General features: G+C 44.5%; 1 protein-coding gene across 2 annotated transcripts; it reads right to left on the bottom strand.

Annotated features, from left to right (window-relative positions):
* Positions 1-1623: 1623 nt before the first annotated feature.
* Ddx17 (DEAD-box helicase 17) lies at positions 1624-19004 on the bottom strand. 2 transcript variants are annotated; one of them, XM_052161638.1, is made up of 13 exons: positions 18498-19004; positions 15661-15811; positions 14194-14293; positions 12996-13129; positions 12322-12387; positions 11242-11383; positions 10585-10745; positions 10326-10498; positions 9214-9324; positions 8752-8813; positions 7585-7644; positions 3313-3555; positions 1624-2259 (listed from the first exon to the last, which is right to left on the bottom strand). In XM_052161638.1, exons 1-13 carry the CDS (start codon positions 18545-18547, stop codon positions 1754-1756), a joined length of 1959 nt encoding a protein of 652 aa, XP_052017598.1. In that variant the 5' UTR covers positions 18548-19004; the 3' UTR covers positions 1624-1753. The 2 variants fall into 2 exon arrangements, with proteins under 2 accessions (XP_052017598.1, XP_052017599.1); XM_052161639.1 differs by having other exon boundaries at positions 3319-3555; positions 18498-19003.
* Positions 19005-21072: the final 2068 nt, after the last annotated feature.

The following is a 21072-nucleotide window of genomic DNA, read 5'->3' on the forward strand; positions in this document are numbered from 1 at the left end:
GGACAGCCCATGGTATAGTGCTTAATAAAAAATAAATCTGAATTTAGTTGTAGAAAGTATCTGTAACAGGCTGGTCAGTGTCAGTGATCAGACACTTCCTTTTGGCAGGGTGAGAGAAAAGACAGACAAGACAGGACACACTTTGGTTTCAGAGCACAGAGCAGGGTTGCCACACATCTGTGCCCACCTTCCCCCTCGGCTTCAGTCTGTAGAATGATAAAGAAAACAAAAGAATGCCAAGCGTGCATTCACATGCGGATACCCAGCATGTGCTGACAACCTACCTGTTATGTTACACACTGAATCCTATTTTCTGAGCCCCTCAAAACCATCCCTTTTCTTGAAAGAAACCTCAGAATTGACTGTTATTATATAAAGGAGCAAGCACCCTCAGGGCACAGTCCAGGAATGCAGTGGAGCCTCATCCCTTAACTGCACTGAGGACCACAGCTACACCCAGGCCCCACCACCACTGGCTACTAGAGGTGGTGGGCATCTACTTTCCTGTCCTGTTTAGGTGATGTAAGAGCAGAATTTTTTCTCCAATTTCATCTGCTGTTCTTCCAAGTTCCAGAAGAAAGCATTTAATAAAGGGATGCTACAAGCTCACCCCTACCTTCACACTCCAGAGGGTAAGGTGAGCCTAGACTTCAGTCCTCCATAGGCACTACCTACGAAAACCTGAGGACAAAGGGAAGCCCTGGACAATGCTCCCAGCTGCTACAAAGCACCACAGAGACCAGGCTGCAAGGAGACTAGCTCTTTAGCAGTCCTGCTCAGGAGAGCCTGGCTAAGTGGGCAGAGCAGCGTATGAGGTCATTCCTACTCTAGGAATACTGAGTTCAAGAGGAAGATCCGCCCACTTGTAGTCCGTCATCTCCAAAGGTGCTTTCTAAATGCTGCTCAGGAAGCTTGCTTCACACTGATGCTTACCGCTCCCTCACAGGGGCTTCTCTGGCTAGAAAAATGACTTTCAGATGGCCCCTGGTTATATGGGGAAAAAAACCAGGCAACCTCTACCCAAATGCCAGTCTATCTAGTAAAAACAATGTTTTATAGTTTTTTAAACTTAAAAAAAAAAAAAAAGACAATACTTGAACTCAGAAATGTAATTTCTAACTCAACACTAACCTGGTTAATATTTAATAACTACAGGAAAAAGTGGGGAGGGGGACACTGATGAACCAATTAGGAAGTTTAAACTGTTGAATGCACATAAGCCATCAGCCACATGACCGACAAAGCAGTCTTTAAAATTCACCAGGCCCGAGTAATCTAACTGTAGTAACTTAAAACCCACCATGGCCAGTGTGCATGGAAATCCCTCTTGGCTCCTCCCAATAAGGAGAACAGTCTAGAGAACAGACGCCGTCTCCTACAGAACGTCCATCCATCCTTCCCCACCCACCCTCCCACATATAAACAGGCTCCAACAAAAGCGCCTAATACCTTTAAGGTGAAAAATAGCTCAATATCCTCAACATGCATTAAGTTGGGTGAAAGAAATTAATCTTTTCCAGTCAGTTATGTGTATATATATATTTTCTTACAAAATCTGTAATTATAGACTGGATCTTTTGGGTGGGCAGAAGAAACCTGGCAGTGAATTTTCAACTATCTGCATTAAAAAAAAAAAAAGATAAACCATAATGGTTGGGAAAAGAAAAAATAAAAATGAAAAGGTCTAGAAGGGTAAGAGATGGTGTTCCTTTAGATGTAATTCATCTGCACGAGTCACTCCCGCCAAGCAGTTTCATTTACGAGATGGCGGAGGGGGAGGGGGAGGGGGAGGGTACTGGTAAGCAGTCTGCCCCATGTAGCCTATCATATTGGTGGCTCCTGGAGGCTGTGCAAACTGCTGTGACATCAGTGGCTGCGGCTGCTGCCCGGATCGGCCTATCCCACTAAACTGCTGGCTGGAGCTCTGGGCGCTCCTCCCGGCTGAGGCAGTGCTGCTAGCCCCGTAAGTGCCAGCAGCATACTCCTGGGCCGTATAGCCACTGGTGCCATAGGCAGCTGCCCCATAGGTGCCTTGAGCATACGTGTATTGGCCTGCTTGTGCCCCAAAGGCAGAATTCGGGCTTCCATAGCCACTGCCATTAGCATAACTGGCTCTATCGGTTTCACTACGATCCCTGTAGCTTGTAGAATCTCTACGGCCACCATCCTTGACCCCTCGAAGCCTCCGGTCACACTCATCCTGATACATCAGATTGGGATTGTTGGCTGAAGAAGTAGTCCGGTATCGTGAGCGGCCTCCTGGTGGAGAGAAAAATGCCAAGCATGTGACCAAACAAACTGAACATGACAGGACACAGACATCCCCAACACCTTCCAATGTAACGCTGGTCTCTTAAGTGGATACTTCACTCAACTTGGTGCCTTTTAGAGTCTTCTTGAGGATAACAAAAACATACTTAACACACCAAACTTGCTAGCCAGGAGTGCAGACCTGAGCATGCCTTACAGCTGGAGATCAACTGTATGCCTCAGTTAATACTATGCTATGAAATGAGACAAAATTACCAAATTCTCCAAAGTATCAAGAAGGAACAACAGTTTAGCTATATATATTTTAAGAGACAGTGCCTAGCTATGAAGCTCAAGCTGTCCCAAAAAGATAACACACCCAGCCTTACCACGTGTTAAACATAGGCTTGGAGCTGGAGAGATGGCTCAGTAAAGCACTGACTGCTCTTCCAGAGGTCCTGAGTTCAATTCCCAGCAACCACATGGTGGCTCACAACCGTCTGTAATGAGATCTGACGCCCTCTTCTGGCATGCAGGTGTACATGCAGATAGAATACTCATACATGAAACAAACAAACCCAGGCTTGGCTGGACAGTGATGCCCTTGCAGGTAACGGGGAGGCAGAGGCAGAGGCAGGTGGATCTATGAGTTTGAAAACAGCCTGGTCTAAAAAGTGAGTTCCAGAACAGCAGGACTACAAAGAGAAACCAGGTTTTAAAGAATAAAAACTAAACCAAAAGATTCACAGGCATGTACTACTAGTTTAATTCTGAACATGCACCATGTGACCCAAACAAATTTAAATAAATAATGGATCATAAATTCTCAACTACAAAAATACTGGACTATAACAGTAGCACAATGACTAAACTTGCATTTAAACTTAAAATGAGGTCACATAAAAGCTACAAAAGTCTCTCTGACTCCAATCAAGAGCCTTGTCATATGAAAACAAACAAAAAGGAAAACTAAAAACTCACCAACAAAGAAAACCCAGCAGAAAACATGGCACAATTAGCGTTACAAGTCCTTGTCAGTACCTGGAAAATTCCAGGACTTACCCTTACCCCCTCCTCCGCCGCCACCTCTGTGGTCCACGAGCTGCATCAATTTTGGATTGATGGCCTGATTGGCCTCTTCCAATACTTTGATCAGCTCTCTAGCCTGCTTCAGGTTGCCGGGGGTAAAGAAAGTATAGGCAGTGCCCTTGTTGGTGCTGCGGGCCGTTCGGCCAATACGATGAACATAGTCCTCTGAGCTGTTTGGATAATCGTAGTTGATGACAAACTTGACATCTTCCACATCTTCCATGTCAATGAGGAGACATTGTGTAGGTTGAGGTGGCAGAGAGAGAGAAGGTAAAGACATGCCAAGAGGTGGAGAGTGCGAAGGCAGATGACAGCAAGAGGAGAGAAGATGAAGTTAGTAGCCATCCTGAGTAGGTACAAAAAAGACTCATCCCAACAGAGTAAAAGAGGATCAGTGCCGCTCAGGACACAGGGGCACTGCATCTTGATTTGCTGTTGTTATCCTGTGGGCGCTCCCTTCAATCCCCCAAACTCCCGCCTTTTCTGTAATGGTATGCTGACAGGAGCTGCACTAAGACCAGAGTTCAGACTGACATATCCTAGTGCCACCCCCTTCAAAGCTGGAATGCAGAACTCAGTACCACCATTAAAGTGCAGGGCCAAATCACTTCTACTCTGTTGGGAGAAGCCTGGCACAGTCTACCAACAATACAGCCAACTTACCTTCAGACCAGTCACAGAGCAACCCGGAAAGGCACTGCATCTACTCACTACATCCTCGGACTCAACAGTTAGGTTCTGTCTTGCTCTTGTATTTAAAAAGCAAACCCAAGCCAAAATACACACCTATTTTACTTTGTGTAAATACCCAGATTATCTTTCCCTTTTCAATCACAAGAACACATTACACTAAAATTTCACTCTACTGCCAAGCCCAGCTTCTCAAATGAGGTTTTTTTCCACTCAACTCAAGGTTATTGCAAACTCAGTACTTGAATCAACAATCAGATTGTCTATGTGACCTGAAGATTCAATAGCCAAAGAATGTGGGGAAAACCATGAAACTTTGAGACACACATTTAATATTCTGTACATGGCTAGGAATTGGGCTGAGTAACCCCCTAAAACTTAAAGTATGCAAATGTTAGTGTAATGCTTTCAGCTAAATGTAGTTTTTTAACCTACTTAACAAGCAAATTTAATAACAGAATCCTAATTTTTGGTGGAAAAAAATCTGCATTTTACAAAGAATATTCCGAAAATATCCTAGATAAAACACAGATTTCTGTGATAGAAATAATTAAAAAACATTCTCTGTTTGTTACCAGACCGATGCACACTCCCTCCTCCTTTGGGAAACCGCTGCAGCCGATCCCGTCTCTTTGCCTTTTATATTTGGCGGCCTCCTTTCGAAAACTCCGCCTTCTGACACGGGACCACTGGAGCGCGGGGAGCATGCATCAAGGGTCCGTGGCAGTGAGAAGTCCCCACACACGCTCGCTCTGTGAACTGGCTTAGATGCTTCTCTGTAGCCCCATTTGGTTGCCAAGCGCCGGAGAACCTGGGTTCAGGTAAAAATTTCAGGTCCTCCAACGCCTCCCCCCAAGGTAAATGGGGTGATTGTAGAAAAATTGAAAAAAAAAAGTTACATCCAAAGGGTCAGACTGCATCTATTGCCCAGACTGGATTAATTTCAGGGGTAAGGGGGGAGATGATTTTAAAAAAAAATTCAGCTGTTGTTAGGGGCACGTGAAGTAGGGGCATTATGTCTGTTTCTTATTACAATAAAGGCTCCTCAGTCTTTACTGACCCCTAAGTCCTGAATCACACCAGAAAGACGAGAAGGCATTTATCACAGGGGGCAGCTTGAGTCTCCGGCTTGGGTCGTTGATGCCACAAAGAAAAAAATATAACAGGATGGAAGGGTGGGGTGGGGTGGGGCGGGGCAGGGGTTAACTCCATGAGCATTTCTTCAGAGCTTGAGTAATGCTCCTTAGTCACCCCCACCGAGGGGCCGTGGGAACAGAGCACGCTGAATTGCTGCACTGGATGCACAGAAGTGCACTTTCCAAGCAGCGAGCACTGGGGCTTCAGATGCTAACAGCTGGGAGTACTTCTGGAGGGGCTCGATAAGGGGTGGACACGGTGCAAAAGTTCTTCATGCTAGAAGGGTGTCCTGTGTGTGCACAGCTGACTGAAGCCACCTAAGAGCAAGCCTAGAATCGGGTTTCTCCAGCCCAGGCTGCCCTGAGGTTACTGGTGCACTGCCACAATATTATCTTGCTGTCTTTATAGACGATGCTGTAGCAGGGTAAGAAATGGAAAGTTACATGTTTGGCCACTGGCCTTGGGAACACATGTGGTTTGGAAAGCCCTATGCCATGGCCTGAAACTCCACTCACTAACTGGGAGAGTCTAGGACTAGCCAGCAGGCTCATCTAGAGTGGCTTCGGGCCAATGGAGATTTGCCTCAGCCATGTACTGAGTGATCTGCAGTTGATATCAAAGCTTCTGTTAAAAAACAAAATGAAATAAATTCAATACTTTTAGTTCAACAGTGTGTAGTTTAAACAAAAAAGAAAAAAGAAAAAAAGAAAAAAAAGCAAAATAAAAAATATCCCACTGGAAAGGGAACAGTGGTCACCTGAAGATGACTATTATGAACTATGGGAGTCTTGAACTTACCTGAAGGGATCATTTAAGAGACCATCACTCCACAGAAGTAAAAAAGGCCTGGTGACTCAGCTGAAAATAGCACCCCTGTCTGAGGTAGAAGCCTTCACTTTCCAGGATCTTGTAGGACCTTGGTCAGAAGTCTGCCATTTGTGGTGGGTTTTCTCCCTCCTTTGATTTTACAAGGCAGCAAACAAAGGGGCCCAACAAGCACTCATGTTGAGTAACAAGAAACAGACTCAGGCGCCTTCCCTCTCCCCTCGCTGGAAGGAGGGACGATGGGATGAAGAGTCTAAGTTATTCTAACGGTAGCCAATTGATTTTGTTTAAAATATGCAAAAGGACAGAACAAATTTAATTGTCTAGGCAAGATGCACAAAGAAGCTACCAGCACATAGCAAGCCTGTTTTAAAAACCACCATTACTGAAAGCTCTTGTGTAAATTGCTTTCAGGCTTCTGACTCCTCTCCCAGGCCCCAGTTCTAAGGGCGCAGACCCAGAGATGAGCTCAGAAGGAAGAGACAACTTCCCACCATGGCTGCAGGTCACTACCTCTGAAGGAGGAGTTAAGTCGAATGGATAAAAAGGCTCCATCATTGCTGAATTCATTTCAATACTTATCATCTCTATGTTAAATTGCACAGGGAAAAACTTGGTACTTCTCACCTTACTCAACAGGAAATTAAACACATGGTTTCTTCCCAACAGGAATGACCCCCAGCTCTCTAGAACAAGACCTTGCTATATAACCTAGGCTGCCCTCAAACTAATGCATCTTTTGCCTAAGGTTTCCAAGTGTGGAATTTACAGGCATATATATACTACCATGCCTAGCTGTAAAAAATCTTTTTTGAAGGCAGAGTCTTACAATGTAGCCCTGGCTGGTCTACAACTCACTATGCACACCAGGTTTGCCTCAAACTAAAGAAACCATATCCCTCTATCTCCCAAGTGTGGGGGATCAAAGGCGTGTATTACTACACCCAGCTAAGATAATCCTTATAAATGTAAACACTCTGGGTCAGACTTGTTCAGTTCACAAGGAGCCAGTGTTACAGGCTATTTGTATGTATTTTAAAGCAGGAGTTGAAACCTTCAGAAGAACATCTTTAGATCTTAAACTGGACAACATGTCTATGGCCAAATGATGAGTAAAAGGAAGGATAATTGCCAATAACATTAACACTGGGCAATGCAGATTTAACAGAATGACATTACATAGAGCAATCAAACCCTTTCTGTTAATGTTCATCGAAGTGGCCTCTGTTTCTATAGTAAACAGACTAGTATAAGGGAAAAAGTAAAGAAACCAGCTAGGTCTAATTAGGCTCCTTCTATCCAGCCAGAAAACTGTAATTTAATAGTCATGCCTAAGCCTTGCTACAGACCAGACTGCTAGGAGCCAGACGGAACTTTGAAAATAAGGGGGTGGGAACCACAGAAAACCCCAAATAATAATAAACCCCCATGAAGGTTAAAAGAAAATTGCAGGGAGGAAAAAAAAAAAATCACACTTATACCCTCTTTTGACTAAACTCATGTACATACAATTGCAAATCTGACATGACAAAAAAAATTTTTTAAACCAAAAGATACATAAAAGCACCACTAGAGACACCTATCTATACAAACCTAGCCCACGGGAGGCTACATCCGTGGCAATGAGAATAGGAGCCTTTCCAGATCGGAACTCTGGAAGAAAAACAAAAAGGTGCCAAGTTAGGGAACATCTGTAAATGGACTGAAGAAAAAATTATTTCCTCACCCACCAAAGACACACACCTTTCACACATTGGCTCTGTACCTTGATATATCATACACTACAACCATTTTAATTAAAAAAAAAAAGTATTTAAGCATTTTTAAAAACCGTGTAGGTGGGGAGTGCTGGTGCACGCCTCTAATCCCAGCACTCAGAACGCAGAGGCAGGCAGATCTGTGATTTGAAGGCTGGCCTGGTCTACTGAGTGAGTTCCAGGTCAGTCAAGAGTACATAGTAAAACTGTGTCTCAAAAACAAATACAATTTTATGTTTGTGTGTCTGTGCATGCTGAACACAGGTGCCCAGAGTCCCAAGCACAGAGTCCCCTTGGAGGTAGGTCACCAACATGGTGATGGGCCTCAGAGCAGCATGTGCTCTTATGGCTGAGCCATCTCTACAGTGCCTTTCATTCGAAAGACTTATTTATATTATGAACTCTCAGGAACTTTAAGAGATGTATTGAAAAAATCCAGGGTTCAATTAACTAGAACAAGGCTGGGTGAAATTTGGTCTACAAATAAAGTCTAGTACAATAGTTATTTTTGCAAATAAAACTGTTATTGGAGGGCTGGAGAGATGGCTCAGCGGTTAAGAGCACTTACTGCTCTTCCAAAGGTCCTGAGTTCAAATCCCAGCAACCACATGGTGGCTCACAACCATCTGCAATGAGATCTGACGTCCTCTTCTGATGTGTCTGAAGACAGCTACAGTGTATGTAAATACAATAATAAATCAATCTTTAAAAACAAAAACAAAACAAAACAAAACCCTCCAAAAAACTGTTATTGGAGATACAGCTAGGTCATGTCTACAACACTGTCTATGAGCACTTGTTTTTGTAGAAACCACTAATATAGTAACTGGTCCTTTATAAATTGGCTAGGGTAGGCGTGTACGCAATGGCTAAGATGACACTTGTCAAAAAGCTTTATCTACTATTCCCAGATTAACACCTGGGAGGCAGAGGCTCCTCAAAATAAAAAAAAAAAAACAAAAAACAAAAACATAAAAACCTAGCAGTTCCGTTTTGTTCTTACCATTAAGTACCCAATCTCTTTCTGGTTGACTCTTGTCTCCATGGATACACATAGCGGGCCAACTATCAGAAGAATATTATATATTAGAGATCTTGACAAAAGAAACATAGGTACAAATACTGATTACATTCTTTAAGCAACAAAATAGAAGTGTACTCATTTACACATGCATACTGCATCAGGATAAATTACACCCCCACACAACAGTCATTTGGAAACTGCCTGAGCAAAGCAATGGTTCTCAACTTCCCTAATGCTGCCACCCCTTAATACAGTGCCTGATGGTGTGCTGAAGCCCAACCATGCAATTATTTCACTGTTACATCATTAACTGTAATTTTGTTACTATTATGAATCGTAATGTATATATCTGCTATGCAGGATATTCGACCTCTGTGAAAGGATCTTTCCACCTATAGGTTGAGAACTGCTGGCATAAAGCTATCTAGATGTTGCACTCACCCATCTCTGCGCATCCTTCGGGTGAGGTCATCACAGCGCCTCTTTGTCTCCACAAATATTATAGTTTTATTTTCCTTTTCTGCCATGATTTCTTCCATCAGCTGGATCAATCTGAAAAGATGGCCAACAATGCAGTCATCACCCAGAAATACCTTCCTTTACATCAACCACACAGATGATACTCACCCCCAATAGCCACACACTGAAGAGTGTGAGCATGTCCACAATGTCTACAATCCCAGTATTACTTGGGAGGCTCAAGCAGGATAGAGACTACAAGATCAACTTTAGCTACATAACAAGAATCTTCTACTCCAAAAAGGAAGGGGAAAAAAAAGACCTCAAACTTGTTGTTTGTTTTTCTGGGTGGCCCTGGCTGTCCTTCAATTGTCTGTCTCAGAAGTGCTGGACACCCACTGGGTGGTCTACACCACTTCTAATTCCAGTCCCAAGGGATCTGAATTCTTGTATTCCTTTTATGGGCACAGTGAAGGAAAACAAAGAAATAACAAAGGCTAATTCAGGCTATGGTCACAGTATTTGTCTAGAATGCATGATGGCCTAGGTTCAATCCCCAGCAACACATAAACCAGTTCGGTGGTATAAGACTAAAGTCTCAGCACAAGGGAGGCAAAGACTCGATGTTGCCTTCTGTTACACCCTGAGGCCCAGGCCTGCCAAGGACACAGAGACCCTGCCTCAGGTTAAGTCAATGCAACGCAATCCTGACTGATTCATACTAGACTCAAAGCAGGTCTGATAGACTTGCTATTACTCATTTCTCAGATTAAGAGGTCAATCTTAATCCCACCTAAAAACTATACCGCTGACATTAAAAAAGCCCAGTGCACACGCAAGGATCCAAGATCAACAAAGACAATGCTCCAATTTATGACACAATGTTTCCAATCTCCAAAATAAATAATTAATTAATTAACCCTGGCTTTCTCAGCTATCGCCAATACAACTGTAATCCTAGCCCATGGGAGGCTGAGGAAGGGAGATGATGAGTTTGAGGTCAATCACAAGATACCTAGTGTGGCCCTATCTCAAATATAAACCAAACTTAATAATAATTATGTTATCATATGCTATGAAGTCTCTTTCCGTACTTGTGATCTTTTTCACTCTCCATACAGACATCCACAATCTGAAGGATGTTGTGGTTGGCACTCAGCTCCAGATTGCCCACATTGATCTGGGTGTAGTCACGCAGGAAATCCTCTGCAAGCTGCCTTACTTCCTTCGGCCAGGTTGCACTCCACATCAGTGTCTGCCGGTCAGGCTATCAAGAAATGAAGGCTTTCCTTTAGATTAAGAAACTATATTAAGGAACAAAGAGGTATAAATATAGTGATCAGGTTTACAAACCCTGATTTGGTCAACAATTTTACGGATCTGTGGCTCAAAGCCCATATCAAGCATCCGGTCAGCTTCATCCAACACAAGGTAAGTACATCGTCGAAGGTTTGTCTTTCCTGACTCCAGGAAATCTATTAGGCGGCCAGGAGTGGCTATGCAAATCTCAACACCTATAAAGCAATAATAAGAAATCTAATCCATGAAGAACTTTCTTAATTATACAATGTCCAAACCTCAGCATACAGGAAGCCCCAGCCTTAGTGGTTGCACTCAATGTTACAGCAATTGCTTATAGTATCCAAACAGCACACATAAGGAGGTCACAAACAGTACATCAAGTCCCAAGCTACAAATTCCCCCCACAAAATATCTGTTTGTTTTTGTTTTTTTGAGACAGGGTTTCTCTAAATAGCCCTGGCTGTCCCGGAACTCACTCTGTAGACCAGGCTGGCCTTGAACTCAGAAATCCACCTACCTTTGCCTCCCAAGTGCTGGGACTAAAGGCATGCGCCACCACTGCCTGGCTCCCAACAAAATATCTAATAGAACCACAATCCTAAAAATTTCTACACTGTTGAAAATACTGAATTTTTTTTTTTTAAATAAAAAAGAACCCAATGTTCATTTTCATGTATAGAAACTGGCAAGCATGAAAATCCTTTTTACCTCTTTCCAAGTCCCGAATCTGGGGACCTTTAGGAGCACCTCCGTAAATGCATGTACTCTTCAACCTAGAGCATTTCCCGTAATCGTCGGCCACCTGCTGCACCTGCTGTGCCAGCTCTCTGGTGGGAGCCAGCACTAGACACTGAAGCAAAGGGGGTGGAGGAAAGCAAAGAACCCTGAGACAGTCACCCCAACCTTAACAAACCCCAAATCCCAACCACCCAAGAATCAAAAGGCAGTCTATTTCCCCCTTATTATCTTTCAGTACTGGGCCGTGGGGCTCCCCGGCTTATGAGAAAGCATTTACTATTCAGAAATGGAAAGCACACTAGCATTTCCCCAGCTGATCCACTTTGATGTGTTCATTACTTGAGGCATAAATGACCCCCCTTAAGATTGATCTACACCTTATATAATCTACCTTAAAAAAGAAAAAGCAGGGCCTTAGAAAGACTCTGGCCTGTCAACCGTTAATCCCCTAAATTTGGCAACCTGATCATGAGCCCCATATGCTGGAAAGAACTGACCCTTACTACAGGCAACCCCTCCCCCCACTTCTACAAAATACGGTGGCATGTACTCACTCCCTTCAGAAAAATAAGTAAACCTAGTAAAAATGAGGAATTTAATTTAGAATTGTGCTCGAGGGACAATAGTCCAGTAGTTGAATATTTACCTAGCATGTATCAGGCCCTAAATTCAACCCCTAGTACCAAAAAATAAACCTCAAAACAAAGAACTACTTATATTTGCTGCAAAAACTGGTTCAAAGACTAGGTTCAGTTTGGACACATGGAGCTCCGTGGTGGGACTACTGTCTAGCACACACAAGGGCATAAATCAGATCACACACAGGAAAAGGGAAGAATGCCTCCAATCCAGTTTACTGCTGGATAACTTTGGGCAAGTCATTTAATTCCAAATAAGACAGGCCAGTACCACCTCTCCATATGGAGAAGAGAAGTGAGAACTGAATAAGGGCAGGGCCAGAGAGATGACTTATAAAAGGGCACAGTACCTAAAATTCAACCATCATTCAAAATAGTTATTCTGAAAAATTATAAGTGATAACACACTTACAATTGGGCCGTCTCCTCTTTCCAAGTATGGTTGGTGGTTTATATGAACAATCGCAGGCAGCAAATACTGAGGAGGAATGAGAATCAACAATGTCATACAAAGCCAGGCCATTAGCCTAACAGGTGCAAGTTAACCAGTCAAAAACAATGCCCTATTGGGAAAGGGGAAAAATAGAACAATTACCACATGAGTGCAATATAAGTATATAGCTGAAATTCTTTGTTTTTTTCTTTGGAGACAGTGTTTCACTATGTAGATCTCTCTGGCTATTCTGGAGCTCACTACACAGACCAAGATGGCCCCAGAGATCCATACACCTGCCTCTGCCTCCCTAGTGCTAGCATTAAAAGCAGGTCCCACCATGCCCTGCTTGCACACAGTACTTTGAATTTAAGAACTGAGGAAATGTGAGACAGGCAGGGTGGCATGCCTTTAATCCCAGCACTTGGAAGGGGGCAGAGGTAGGTGGTTCTGAGCTCAAGGCCACCCCGGCATATACAGAGAACAATAGCCAGAATTACAGAAAAAAACCTGTCTTGGGAGAAACCACCCACCCACCCAAGAAGCAAAACAAACAAAAAATAAAACAATAAAAAAACTCCAAGAACTGAAAAAATGCAAGCCAACTAGGATAACAAAATAAGTTACCACAATGTCAAAAACTTGGTACCTACCGCCAATGTCTTTCCAGAGCCAGTCTGTGCAATGCCAACCATATCTCTGCCGCTAAGAGCCAAAGGAAACCCCTGGCACTGGATGGGCGTTGGTTCTGTAAAGTGCTGATCCATCAGCACATCCATTACGTACTCTGTAAGAGGTAAACTTGTCACTACCTTTACTAGTAAAACTAAGGAGTATGAAGTAACATATGAAGTCTTAAAAAACAGCAGTTACTGATGCTAAGACTTATGATGCTTTATTATTCTCCAAGAACTTTAAACCCAATCTCTGGCCAGCCCAACATTACCCAACACTATTCTAACACACTAACAGCACTGGTTCACGGCTCATTTACTGTTCCAAAGCTCTTACTATATCCAAGAAGCAATGTTCTGCTGTTATTATAAAATGTAAGGGCAAAATATTAGCAAGTTTTGGCATTAAAAACAAAGTGAGGCTGAGAAGATGACTCAGCTGTTAAGAGTGCTTGCTGCTCTTGCAGAGAGCCCAAGTTTGGATTCCAGGATCCACGGAAAGCTAACAAGTGCCTGTAATTCCAACTTCAGACAATCTGATGCCTTCTTCTGGACTCCCCAGGAACCTCATTCCATACAAATCAACTTTCAAAGCACAAAAATTTGTGCAACATGATATCTATCAATACTAGTAATCACCATTCTAAGAAAATAGGAAATATAGACAATTACTCTTTAAAGCCAGGTGTGGTGGCACACAACTTAAATCCCAGTACTTCAGGTGCTGAAGAGTGCAGCCTGATCTATACAGTAAGGGCTTTATCTTAAAAAATATCTGGGCGGTGGTGGCGCACGCCTTTAATCCCAGCACTCGGGAGGCAGAGGCAGGCAGATTTCTGAGTTCCAGGCCAGCCTGGTCTACAGAGTGAGTTCCAGGACAGCCAAGGATATACAGAGAAGCCCTGTCTCAAAAAAAACCCAAACAACAAATAAACAAACAAACAACCCCCCCCAACCAAACAACAAAAACAAATTAAAAGACTCTGTTCTGTGTAGCCCTAGCTGTCCTGGAACTCAGAAATCTGCCTGCCTCTTCCTCCTGAGTGCGGGGATCTAAAGCATACACTGCCACCACCACCTGGCCACTTTTTTTTTTTTTTTTACATAAAAGTCTCTATTGTCTTTTAGACAAAATCCTTTAAGCACCCTATTTAATGCAGGGTCAATGAACACTTACGTGGAAAGTTAGCATGGTGGAAGGCAAAGACAGGCTTTGGACAGACATCTCCGCCCCTCACTGTGATCTCTTTCTTGCGACGCAGCTCATCCACCTCATACTGTGTGGGAAGAAGACGACAATACAAGTTCTCCATTTACAAGTTGTTATCACAATGGTATATGCTAATGCTTTTTCCATGAATCCAAGTTTGGGATACACATGACTAGGAGAAGAAAAGCCTCAGAGTAATTTCTAGCCAGGCTAGGTGGTGCTTGTCACCCTGTATAGCAGGTCAAAGGATAACCAAGTTTAAATCTAACCTGGTCTACAAAACAAGTTCCAGACCAGTCAGGGTTACACAGTGAGACAGTCTACAACAAAACTTGGGCCCAAATGCTCTATTATATAATTTTTCTGGATAAGCAATCTTCTTGGGTAGAATACACCATCAGGTGGTAAAAAGCACACAAAATACAATGTTAAGCTAATTTTATAAGCATGTAGCTTAATGGTAGTTTAAACTTTATATGCATTATGGTGCTAGGTTTGAGAGCAGCATGGCTAAAAGAAAATTAGCTCAATGGCTGAGCACCTGGACAAAACTCAGGGTTTGACCAAGAAGATACGATCACAAGGTGTGGCTTCCCATGCCTATAATCCTGGCATTCCAGGAGCTAAAGTACCAGGACAACAAGTTAAAGATCAGCCTGGAACCACACAGTGAGACCATTCTACAAATAGAATCACTTTATCGCATAAAAATTGAAACACAAAGGCAAGGCATGGTGATTTTTTTTTGTTTTGTTTTTTGAGACAAGGTTTCTCTGTGGAGTCCTGGCGATCACTCTGTAGACCAGGCTGGCCTTGAACTCAGAAATCCGCCTGACTCTGCCTCCCAAGTGCTGGGAGCACAGGCGTGCCCCACCACACCAGGCTATGGTGATGTATTCTTTAGTCCTGGTACTCAGGAGGCAGAGGCAGGTGGTTCTCAAAGCTTGAGGCCAGCCTGGTCTACAAAGTGGGTTCAAGGACAGCCAGGGCTACACAGAGAAACCCTGTCTCGAAAAAACAAACAAACAAACAAACAAACACCTCCACAAAAAAACAAAACCAACAAAACCACAACATATTAAAAAGATCTGCCACAACATAAAATCAAATATAGCTGGGCAGTGGTGGCCCACGCCTTTAATCCCAGCATTTGGGAGACAGAGGCAGGCGATTTCTGAGTTCGAGGCCAGCCTGGTCTACAGAGTGAGTTCCAGGACAGCCATGGCTTCACAGAGAAACCCTGTCTTGAAAAACCAAAAAAACCAAAAATCAAATATAACACACCACTTCGAGTATATTACCATATATTTAATCATTAACTCCCTCTCTCTCTCCCTCTCTCCCTCTCCCCCCCCCCTCTCTCTCTCTCTCTCACACACACACACACACACACACACACCCTTTCTACACACACACACACACACCCTTTCTTACCGGAGTGAGTCTTGCTACTTCTGGATGCTCGACATAAAAATTCTTCTCAAACTTGGGGAGTTCACTCAAATCCCACTTCTTTTTTCGTAAACGCTCCCCAGGATTACCAAACTTCTTCGGGGGAAGCCCACTGCCACCTCTTGCTCCAAACCTAGAGACACCAGAAAAGGTACACTCCTGAGCACCCATCTCAGGTGACAGGAAAGCAGCAGACTTCCTTGCACCCCAGTTTTCCACATATTTTTAACTCTCTGACAAAGTTACTGATCCCAACTTCATACTAAGTGGAGTTGTAATTGGCACTAGAGATTCTGGATAGAATAAAAAAACGGTCTCTGCTCTTGCAGAAAAATGGTACTCTTTTAAACTACAAGAGCAAGACTGTTAATAGGGAGAAAAATGTCCTTCAAGAAAGTCCTTCAAATTTACAACAGCTGGGGCGAGAACTTCTCTGCTAATCTACAAAGCCAACTACTGGGACATCAGGGTCTAGTGTTAATTTACTTTATATTCATATATTTTATATATATTAATATATATCTCCCTTTTCTTCCCAAAATAGTACTATTATTACTGTTTTGAGGCAGACCATCATTCATCCTTTACTATCCCCTCAAACAGCAATCCTCCTGCCTCAGCTTCCTAAACAATGGGATTATATGTTGAGTCACCACACTAGGGTCAGATAATACTATTTAGTTACAGAGAGAAAACAAAACAAAAAACCATCAAAGTAGGTTATGAGTGTTTGTTTTAAATAAGACCCAAAGCCAGACATGTGTCAAAACAAACCCCTTCAAACAGATTTAAATTAAGTCTTGTCTTTTAGATACCCTTTACAACAAACAGGTAAGCTAAACAATATAGATATGGCCACTTTGCAAACCTAAGATGTAAGAGATTACAAACTACTTTTCCCAGAACAATCCTAATATATTTCTCTTAATCTATATTAAGAACAGGGCTTTAAAACATCTCATTTCCCTTTTTCTTTTGTTTTTTGAGACAGGATTTCTTTATATACAGCTTTGGCTGTGCTGGAGGCCCCTCTTTCTGTCTCTGTTTTCAGGGTGCTGGGATTAAAGGCACCCTGCAAGATTTCATTTCCTTATTCCTTGTAAACCACTAGAGAATTGGAGAAAATTCAAAATTTAAAGAATTTCATTTCAAGACCTTCCAATATTGGGAGAGGTAGTAGGAACCCCACAATTCCCTCTTCTGTTAGACCCTAGTATGGTGGCCTACACCCGTGTTTCTGAATTTGGGACACTGAACAGTGAGGACACAACTGCATGCAGGGCACCCGGGCAGACAGGCTAAGCCACCCAGCGCCGAGGCAAACCCACCCAGCAATGACTTATGGCCAGAAATTTTACTGGAATTCATTGGATATGTACATTCAGTAGACAGAATTTGTGCGACTTATTAATACCACTGCTAAACCAACACAACTAGAAAGGAAACTATTCAGCTGACTCCACCAAGACCTTTAAAAGGCCTCAGGCCTTTTGGCTCAGTGCTATAGTGAACAAGGCTTTTCAGCTCAATGCTACAGGGAAAAAGGCATCTCATCTGACTCCTCAACCCGCGTGCAAACAAGCCAACTAAAACAACTCTGAAACACTTCCAAGAAATAGCCAGTTTTTTGCTTTTTCAATCTTGCAAGAATGAAAACCCAATCTCTAAGAGGTTTTAAGCCTAATTCCAACGAGGGTAATGTGGCTCCTATGTGTTATTTCCACTGTGCCTACTATAATCCCAAACTGCTTGAATCTTAATGACCCAGGAGAAAATTTCTACAATTAAGATTCCTTCACAGGGCTTATTCCAACTGAATTTTCTTCTTTCTACCACTGCCCCCACTCTGAACTTTGTTAACCATTCTCTTGTTTTGATCTGTGTAGCCCAGGCTAGCTTTGAACTCCAAGCTCCTGACTCGGCCTCTAGTGTTGGGACTACTGATATGTGCCACCTCAAGGGGTTCTCTTGGTTTCAACAGTTTTGTTAGTTTTAAAGATTTTTTTTTTTCTTTCGAGGTAGGGCCTCACTATGTAGTCCTGGAATTCACTATGCAGACCAGGTTGGCTTTGAACTCAGAGATCCACCTGTCTAGCCCAATGCGCCATCACAACCAGCCATGTTTTCATTGTATCCAAATAGAAAGCGCCCAGAGTTTATCTAGATATGAACTGTTTCCATTCACTAGGTGTCAGAAACAATGTTGGCATAAAGCTTTTTGATGTATTGATTCCAGGGCACACAGTCAAGGATTCCTCTAACACACCACCAAGAGCTTCCTATGTTAACTCTACGTTATTCCTACGTTAAGAAATATCTAAAAACAAAACTTTCTGGCATAGGATTCAAAGTCAACAGGGTCTTTAAAAGGCAATTAAAAAAAAGTCACCAGCCCTCCTCGCTCTCCCAACTTCCATCTTTTCGAAAGCAACTCCACCACTTCCCATCCCAATCTGCTTCCACATAGCCAAAATATGACAAGAGAGTAAAACCTAGTTTAGAATCAAAAAGGCCTTTCCGACTCCAGTCCTCCTCTAATAGGGATGGCTAACATAGCGGAAAGGAAACCATCTCAAGGCAGCTTTTCCTCGATTAAACTTGAGCATCCGGCCCCCAAACAGACACTGCGGCTTGCAGGGATCAAATGATCAGCGAGCGGGCCAAGAGAGGAGACACGGCTGGCCTGCCACTTCCGAGCCAGGACCGCGGTCCGCAGAGGCGTCCGCCCGAGCCAGAGGCCCGCGCACCGCCGCCATTGTACGGCGCGAGCCTCGGGCTCTGCGGGCCACCCCGCCCCCCCGCCTGCACCTCCCCCTTACCCTCCACGGTCCCTATCACGGTCCCGATCCCCAAAGCCGCCTCCGCGCATGGTCCCAAACGGATAAAGATCTGGGAGCGGGGCACGGATGACTGAGCTCGGGAGGGCTTGCGGCTCTGGTCTAGTGATGACCGATGGCGGCGGCGCCTCCGCTGTTGGGGCGGCGGCAGGCGCGGCGCTGTCTCGCTCCGACGCGCTGTCTCCCGTCGCAGACGCCACCGTCGCCGCCTCTCTCGTCGGAGACGGGAGCAAAACTCAGAGAATCGGGGTTGTTAGTACAGTTGGGAGGTCTGGTCACGCTCAAACCGGGCGGTGCCACGGTTTAGGCGTCTCCTTTCCGTCCCAGCAACTGCACAAAATGGCGGCGGCCGCTGAGACTGCTCCAACTTTAACGCTACGCACGGCCGAGACGCTACGTAAACAGCGTCTGGAGGGCTCCGCGCGACGCTACAGATATTCTAGGAATCGTTTTACGTCGGTGACGGAGATGGGTGCTCTTGTCGGTCCACCTAAATAAGGCAGTGTGCGCGAGCGGCGTAGCGTACTCGCGCCGCCAGCTCCAGAAGGACGGCTGGGGGTGGGGCGAGCCGTCGGCACGACGTAACATTGTTTGCGTCGATGGCCAGCCCTCTATTGCGAGGATGCGCAGTCTTCGTAGCGCATTCTGTGTAGAGAATGGACTTTTCCCGGCATTCCGAGCTCAAAAGGCACTTGAGGCCGGCCTAGTGCAGACACAATAGTCGCACTCCATATTGCCTCGGTCAGACTTCGGGGGTCTCTGGGCAGTAGAACCCGGAGAGTCTTGAGGCCCCTCTTGGTTGGCCTTGGCCCTTCGTCCCAACGCTGTGTGCCCCAAGCTGGCCGCACGCGCCAGCGCCATTTCCTTCCCTTTGCTTTTCGCCGCGCTGGCGCCGCAGCCATATTGGATGCGTCGCGTTGCTCTCTTCAGCCGTCATCAGCCCAGCTGGGCTAAAAGCCCCCTTGTGTTTCCCGCAGTTCGAACAGAGGTGCTATTTTCCGAACAAAGTGTTGTCACCTTTTCCTCTGGCCATAGTTGACGCCTTGCACAGAGGCCACACCTTCCAAGAGTCCTTGCTGAGGTGGGTGCCTAGGACCTTAGCCACTATTAAAATGGGTGCCTCACTGGGGTCCGCGACTGCTGAAACGGTGGGTTTTACAGGCGAGGATTTGTAAACCCAATCTGGGAAGGCAGGCTGGACTAGGGCACGGGTGACACCCGACTCCTAGATTGCTTTTGCTTGCCATCCCTGCACACTGCCTAGCCACACAAACTTGGCCATACTTGCTTTACAAAATTGTGGAATTGCTGTGTTCCTTGAGACCTCTAGGCTCATTTCTACAGACGCGGAGAATGGAGGCCGTCAGCCTAGAGTCCGAGTCTTGTCTCCTGTTCTGAGTTTTGCTCAGGTTATTGGAAAGCCAGAAGAGTAAAGAGGCTTCTTGAGAAGCTGTTCATTTGCCATTCGGCCATAGAGACAGTCATGGAGAGCCGGGCATTGTGCTTGTTGCACGTACGCTGGGGAACCAACACATTCCTGTGCTAAGAGCTTTATTCTCTAGAGATGGAGAGGACACAGATGACAAATGTTTGTTAGACCTTTGCTAACTTGGAAAAGAAAAGGGTGTAGAGGCTGTGGAACAGCACCTGTGACCATGACTGAAGCCCTGGATTCGATACCCAGCACCTCCAAACAAAAACAAAAAAACAAAACAAAACAAAAAGCCACTGAAGGGAAGCCAGTACTTCCTTTAATCACAGCACTCAGGAGTTAGTGGTAGGTGGACGAGTTAAAGGCCAGCCTGGTCTACAAAGTGAGTTCCAGAACAGCCAGAGTGACACAAAGAAACCCTGTCTCAAAAACAAAGGCAAAAACAGACAAGAAAGGGGCTAGAGACAACTTGAGGAAATAGAATGGCATGGGGTATTCTCAGAAGGCACCCCCCCCCCTCAAATGATATCTGAGCTGAGGTCTCAACTAAGGCGCTTGCTGCCAGAGGGAAGACCATTTATGCAAAGCCTGAGTCTGAAAATCTGGAGACCACTTAAAGAGCTTGGTTTTCTTGAAAGTGGAAATGTCTGGTTTAAAGTAGAGGCATAAAGAAGGACCCCTTTGACTGTAGTGCAGAGAATCAGCTGAGAGCCAGCTAGGGCAAAACCAGGAAGCTAGTGACAGCCCAGTGTACTGACTCTTTCCTTAAATCTCTCAGAGGTTCTAGGCCAGTCTGGTCTATGTAGTAAGACAGAGCTAAAGTGAGACCCTTTGGGAGTGGGCGGGTAGTGTAATCCAGGCAAGAGATGGTGGGACTTGGTGCAGGTGAATGCTGCTAGGTTAGAGAAAAATGGTTCAGTCATGTAGGGCTGGAGCCAATGATTTCTGGTGGTTGGGGTATGGAGAACTGAGGCACCAGGGGTGAGTATGAGTGGTTCCTAGTGTTCCCTAGGAGACAGTAGATAATGTCTGCAGGTGTCAACTGAACTTGGGGACACAGTCTATACCCTAAGAAGTCAAGTTAGGCACTATGATGGTTTGTACATGCTTGGCCCAGGGAGTGGC

This window comes from Apodemus sylvaticus, chromosome 17, assembly GCF_947179515.1.
Source record: "Apodemus sylvaticus chromosome 17, mApoSyl1.1, whole genome shotgun sequence".
In the NCBI taxonomy this organism is placed as follows: domain Eukaryota; kingdom Metazoa; phylum Chordata; class Mammalia; order Rodentia; family Muridae; genus Apodemus; species Apodemus sylvaticus.